The sequence below is a fragment of the Styela clava genome, chromosome 2 (genome assembly GCF_964204865.1).
Source record: "Styela clava chromosome 2, kaStyClav1.hap1.2, whole genome shotgun sequence".
NCBI classification, from domain to species: domain Eukaryota; kingdom Metazoa; phylum Chordata; class Ascidiacea; order Stolidobranchia; family Styelidae; genus Styela; species Styela clava.
Window position 1 is genome coordinate 21,385,708 of NC_135251.1, and position 7,390 is coordinate 21,393,097.

The following is a 7,390-nucleotide window of genomic DNA, read 5'->3' on the forward strand; positions in this document are numbered from 1 at the left end:
AAATCACTTCATTACATCGTCATAGGTCAGATCAGGTCACTCTTTATTTCTTAGTAATTGCTTAAGTATACCTTTAAAAATTTAACAGACTGGCGAGAAACATGGTATTGATAATCTGAATTGAAAAATTCACGAATTCGTCAACAAACGTTCTTAGTTATGAGCTTGACAACATAGGATATCTCACCTGCTTACCTGCTTTATTCATAGCTCACTAATCGCAAGTATACGTTGTTATTACATATACACAAAATGCAAGCATTAATTCTGGTCTGTGATGAAATTATCAACAACTAATTAGATAAATCATATCCCCGAAGCATTTCCCACATAATTATTGTCGATGTGCCTGCTTATCTTATTAACATTTAGAAATCTTTTTACATACGGAATATGAAGTACCCATGGCCATATACAAATACGTTCAAACATTCCCGCTTCCAGAGACTCGTATTGAGTTGCTAATCGGTGAAAACGCCATACCATATAGCAACAAAAAGCTATGGTGACTCTTCCAGGTTCGATATTCTCAATTATGTGGACATTTGATAACCGAATTATTTACAACTTTTCCGGTCGCAAGGCAAAGACTTTTCAAATGACACCTGATATGTAAACTCATTGCAATTTAAAGAAGAGTGGTGACATCATGCAATTTCCCCATAAATAAGGGATTAATATAAATTATCACAATTGCAAATTGGTGATATCTTGCGATATTTTTTGTGATTCGAATATTGTCAAGTTTGTGAAAAAGGTCGGTCGACTGGTTTTGTATACCGAACGTATTAGCTGTATATTTTGTGCATAGCTGTATATTTTGTCATTTACAATCAGGGACAACTTACAAGATTGCGAGAGTGCATTCACATTCCAGCTTAGCTAGAAGCAAATGGTAGTTCATGACACATAAATATTTTGAATATTTTTTATCACATCCCAAGAGGAAAACAAAAGTAGCATGAACAAAAAAAAATTTGAAAGGTAAAATCTCATAATTTGTAGTTTTGGTCAGATTACATCATAAAATTACCAGAATTTTTCAAAAAATTCGGCCAATACTTAATGGAAAATATAGTCCTTTGAATTAAATGTCGGTCGTGGCTGTGGCCGCGATGGGATACCGGCACATACTGATGTTTGGGAAATTACAAGGAATTAGGAAAAAAACACTCATGTTTGAGGAATTTACAGTTGGTTTTCGAATGCAGACGTTCAACTTGAAAATGGGAATATCGATGAAGTGGCTCGATTATGTGTCGAGATCCATGTCCGTAACAGACTGGGCTGGGTATGGCACTAGCTTTCCAAATAAACTTTGCATTCAACTTTTGTTCGCAACGTGATGCAGTTGCAGTTAAATTCTATCACTGCTCGACAAGTTCCGTTTATTCAGTTCACGTCCAAAAAACCTAGCACTGATAGCCCGAGTTGTCGCGATATTCAATCTAGCACATACCGAAAAAGCCACTATAGTTACGGAAATCCTGATATATGAATACTCTCTGAGTCTCTGGATATGGGCAGAATTCCAGATTTTCACTTAAACTTTCCACACGAAAATAACGATCTCTCCAGTCTTGAAAAATTGTTTCACGGACTATTAACGCCTATTTATGTATTATCGAGAGTAGGAAAAAATAGCAAAACAACATGGACTTTTCTAAACTGAAAAAAAAACATATCTGGACCGAAACACACAAAAAATGAGTCCTTATTGTTTGTGTATTTCACTTTTTTTACGCGCGGTGGGTTTAGAATAACTAAGGTATACTAGACAAACATGTCCAACATCTTTACGGTCACATGTACGGTCATCCGGACCAAAATTTTCTGGGAAAAATCCGGTGGTTCCGTGAAATAAGACTGCGGGCCATACACAATAAAAATGAGTTGTATTTCGCCTCTCGTAATAGTTTTACTGTAGTATTCTGCCGTATCGTAGAATGATGTAGGATAATCTCCACATTAATATAAAAGATGTTAATAATATTCCAAATGTAATGTAATTACAGTAAACTATAGTCAATCCATGCCTCTTCGTACAGTACGTGGAGTGCATAAGCTCCAGATAATTAATTTATTATTCTGCACGAAAGGAAATGCTATAACATATTGATTAGTTTGAAACTATATATAACACTCATTTTATTTCATTTGTCATTTTTCTTGCATTACACGTAAAAATTATGACTTCGAGGCCAACTGGGCCGTTTTCAGCCACCAAGCTCTGGGATATGATTTTTGCAACGTTTCATTCCTCCATATCGCCAAAAACGAACATCAAAATGTTCAAGATATGCAACAACTCGTTTACTGGGGCAAAGGCTGTTGCTGAAATGCAAACTATTCTATCTTCGCTCGGCTGGTTTGATTCGCCCACTTATCATCAGGTAATACTAGCTAGATTTTCTATTTGATTGTGAACTAGGGCTAGGCAATAGTCAATGATTTGCCATCAGATTTGGCAACAGTCTGTTAACATAAGTTTATTTGCAGGCAAAACTTCTACTTGACAAATTTTTATCGTCACATATGATTGAAGATGTCCACGGTAAATGGAAAAACAAAAAAATGAGCAATTCAAGAAGAAAATTATACCGGTAAGCTGAATGTTTTATGTTTCTCAAGTGGGCGAACTGTTTTATGTTGATCCATAAAAACATTGAGGGATTTTAAACCTGAATCGCGTTCTAATGATTTTACTGGATATTTTTAAACAAGGCCATATCGCATATCGCGTTCTCAATACAAGTAATATATTGACTTTCCTGGTATGTAAAGCACTCTGTGTCGCACGTCGCGGAGTGTGTCACGTAGTCGTGGACCAGAATGGCTACTCCTGTCATTAAAGTCTGGATAACATATTTAATCATAGGCTATTGTAGTATTGTTCACCGGATGATTGGGATATCTCAATATCATTTTCTCTTCGTCACGCTAAAACTGAACTCGTTTCTCAATCTTATTACTAGACATGCGGATGGTATATTTTAGTGATTAAACTACATTGTTCTTTACTAAGCCTGTGACGATTCATACGATATGCAAAATAACGTTTGCAATTGAAAAATGCTACCATAGAGTTATAACATGATTTTACAACTTTTTGCATCAGATTTCCGCCATTACCCCAACAACCATTTGAATGAGTCTTATGCGGGAAACGACGCCAATGTTTACCAATTCCATGCGAGGAGAGGAGAACGGTTCTTCTCGTGTTATCATCTGCAACACAATCGGATACTTTGTAAATCACCGACCAGGATAGCAGAGCAATTTCAGCAGTAATCGGCAGATGGCAGCTGGAATGTAAATAATACCACCATATGATTGGGCCACCCTTTGTGCGGTGCCATAAGGGAATGGTTATGAATAGCCCGATTCTTTTTCTTTAAATACGACATTGGATATACACATCGTCGACGACACGACATACTATATTATATAATACTAATATATTACTTGGGTGTCACTACTCGATAACCAGTTTTGATTTCCCGCGGCTCCCTTCCCCAGTAATGTAAATATCATTTTTTTTTCTTATTTTTTGCATTATTTTTGTCTTTTACTGGATGGAAAAAAAAACTTGACTTGACTAATATGTGCTGAATGAATAAACAATCAAGATTATGTCTTCATTTCATACTCATGGCAAGCGGATAAATTTCACGTCGAATATGTCGTAGAAATAGCAGGGTTCGAAACTTAAGTGATGTATATTGCTTTATTAGGTTTAGGCTTTAAAAGATGCTGCGACACGACCCCTACGGGATCATAGCATCGGTTGATGTCTACAGGTGCTACTCTCAACGCTACTTAGTAATCTCATTTAGTCGTCCAAAACTTGAGTTCACATGATTGTGTTATAGACTGAATTCCCACTCCATGGAATATCCGAAAGTATATTTTTGAGCCATTTAATTTGATAAAAAAGCGTTATGGAATCACAAAATAAATATTTCTAGTTCGAAGATTTGAATCGATTTCTCTCGAGAATCACGTTCAAAATAAGTCTTCATAAATGATAGTTTAAACTACACCATATAGTATTTATATCGTTTCGATATACGCTTACCCACCGGATGCGCCGCGAGATTTGATGTCCAAGCATAAATCGCTGCGAGACTATATAGGCGGATAAGGTTGTGTTCTAAATCTAACCTCCCAAACGTTGTTGTCTTGTCCGTTATCAGGTTCAGAATTCAGATGGAGTGTAGAAGCCTCAAGACGAATTCCATCTCGCTGGCGCATCCATGTGTCGGGACTGCAAGAGACAGTATGCCATTCCTCCTTATGCATTCATATAAACCTATTGAGTCATGTCATGTTCGTAGGAAGCGTACGTTATTACATTTAGCATACTTCGTCATGTATGCGGCTAATATTTAAGTACTTAAACTACAAAAAATAATAATTAACCGATATACCGATAGTGATCGACAGATCGTTTTATAATTATATTAAACATGTTGGTCACAGAGTTAACCAGAAATTTGTAGACAGTAAGTTACTGCCAAGGTCGCGTTTTTCTTGGTGTAAATATCTAATCTTGCTAACAATGTCGTTCACGTATGGTACTTGTATACTTGCACGAGCTCGCTATGCTGAGGATGAGATGAAAAATAGAAGCAATCCGTAAAATAATCAGTCATAAGCTTCTCTGGTGCATTTAATATAATACACACCCAAAATCAGTTCACGAAACAATACGTGTAAGCAAAAAAGCTTTTCATTGAATGCGTCGTACAAGTATAGTGATCAGGGCTTGAAGACCCTTCAAAGTATTGCCGCCTATACTTAGTCTTCATAAATGGTAGTTTAAAGTTTAAACTACATGAAGTAGTATTTATATTGCTTCGATGTGAGTCTTAACCAGATGCGCCGCGAGGTCCGATGTCCAAGCATAGATCGGTGTGAAACTAGGCAGATCTGGTTGTGATATGTGGACGAAGTAAGATCTTCCTCCACTCCCGCCGATGCTCAGAACTCGGACGAAGCCTCCACTTCTTCTCCTCCAAGATTCATCCAGTGAAGTTAGTTGTTGTTCTAAATCAGGGGTCACCAAACTACGGCCCGCGGGCCGGATCCGATTTCAAAAGCTACACTAACTTTTGTACTGCTTAAATGCGGATATTCATGTAGGTATGTTACAAAAAAATTGAAGTTCATCCGATTTAAATAAAAACTGCGCCAGTGGAAAGATCTGAGTAAAAATAGAAAACAATACCAAGTTTATAATAAACGGTCAAGAAATAACGGAGATATCGGAATTTTAGTACCGCCCGACATGCCAATTTTTCCCATAATGATTGTATTACTTTTTTGATAAGAACTGAACTAAATATGGAAAAATAACACATATCAATCACTAATCTTTCGATGTGCGTCACATCAATGGTATATTGAGACTATTTCAGGATTTTATTCTGGCAACGGTCATTGACACCGCCGAAAGATCTTCCCAAATAAACGCTGGAGTTGTGCATGATAGTTTGACAGTGATTCATTGTGGGTAATAATTAACGATGTTCTGATTGTACAAACTTCATAAAAATTGTATCAAGTCAGGAAAGAAATACACATATCCACATAAATTTTATTGGTGTCCATAGACAATATCATTAATTTGCACTACGTATAACTGGAGCGTAATTTTTAAAAGCGTCGAATGTTCGGAAATTTATGCGCTAATGAAAAATATCAAATACCAGATAATAGTTGTTTATTTTATCTAAATTATGTCAAAATTTCATAGAATTCCAAGCTACAGCAGGCAGTCGTTTTTATGAGTGGTATTTCAACAGGCGTAACGGTACTTAGCAGACGTAATGCGTACATTTTTTGCCGCGGATTTTGTAACATTTCTAATTCATGACAGCAACGTTTTGATAACAGCTAAACTCAGGATAGTTGTCTAGATATAGAAATCTTGTTCATTTTCTTTCCTAGGATGTTCTCGATCTATATTCTGCGATATTCCCAACATTTGTGAATTTATTGTATTGCATTGACAAAAATGTTCATCCGGCCCGTTTCAACACAATTTGAGTCATACCCGGCCCGCGGCCAAAAAAGTTTGGTGACCCCTGTTCTAAATCTAACCTTCCAGTCGTTGTCTTGTCCGTTATCAGGTTCAGAATTCGGACGAAGTGTAGAAGCCCCAAGACGAAGATCCACCTCGCTGGCGCATCCATGTATCGGCACTGCAAGGGGTAGTATGCCATTCCTTTTTATGCATTTATAAAACCTGTGTGGTTATGTCATGTTCGTATGGAATATACGTTATTATATTCGTTATGTATACGTAGGCTTGTCCATGGGATGGGACAGCACACATTTGTTTTTCCCATGGGACACGTGGGACAAGGGGACGCTTGCGACACGCAAGACAAATGAGACAATTTTATATGAGATTACGTTTTGTTTCTCAATGAAATTAAAATTATGTCCTCAGCGATGCGGTTTAAACATGATAGTGAGGTAACGTGGTGTCACGATATTGCGTATAACCGTAAATATATACTACTACTAGTTGTCCAACTCCGCTCGTCGTATAATAAACAAACAAAGGCGATGTTGCACCTCCAAGTGGCGGGCGTCACGGTCGGTAGGTTCAGACAAGGTGCTTAACGACGACGCTCCTGCATCAGAGCTCGCAAACTCCCCTGTTCGTTGATGACTGATCAAAATATTTGCTGAAGGACGTGGAGAATTTGATAAAAATGAACAACTGATTGTGAAAATGAAGACACAGTCTGTCTTGCAAATTACCAGGATATTGTGACAACTTTCTTGTCGAAAGAAACAACGCATTAAAAACGCGATGCATTGCAAAGAATGTCAGTCAGATGTAGGTAAAGTGGTGACGAAAATGAATACTTTGCACTTTATATAAAAAAATAACTTAGCAGCATAGCGTTTTGGTCTCACTATATCTCAAGTATTGTACATTTTACAGAAGTTTTTTTTCTTCACCTGACCTATAATCAGGGCTGCCATAACGTCCTTATTTCTAAGATTTGTCCTTATTTTGAAGGCATTTGTCTTAGAAAATAATTTTTCCTTATTTTTAACAAACGTCCTCATTTTGACATGTGGTATTATGAATGAAGATACCGGTAAATTAAACTTTGAATTTGGTTTAGATCTGACTTCATAAGATATAAAATGAGTTAACGTAAAAACATTAACGAAACGAATGGCCAGTGTTTTGCGCACCGCAGCTTTCGTGAAAGTGACATTAGCAGCAGCAATTTCTGCTCACAACCAGAAGCACAAGAACTCTGCTCAAAAATTGAATCAAACCAAGAGTCAATGATTATACAAGAGTCGCACTGCATGAATACATTCTGTTTATTACATTTCATTAATTGTTATCTTATTACTA

At 36.9% G+C, this 7,390-nt stretch overlaps 1 protein-coding gene across 1 annotated transcript; it reads left to right on the forward strand.

Annotated features, from left to right (window-relative positions):
* Positions 1 to 2,197: 2,197 nt before the first annotated feature.
* Positions 2,198 to 3,560, forward strand: LOC144431316 (DEP domain-containing protein 1B-like). Its single transcript, XM_078119298.1, has 3 exons — positions 2,198 to 2,393; positions 2,500 to 2,603; positions 3,119 to 3,560. Exons 1-3 carry the CDS (start codon positions 2,238 to 2,240, stop codon positions 3,150 to 3,152), a joined length of 294 nt encoding a protein of 97 aa, XP_077975424.1. The 5' UTR covers positions 2,198 to 2,237; the 3' UTR covers positions 3,153 to 3,560.
* The last annotated feature ends 3,830 nt before the right edge of the window (positions 3,561 to 7,390 follow it).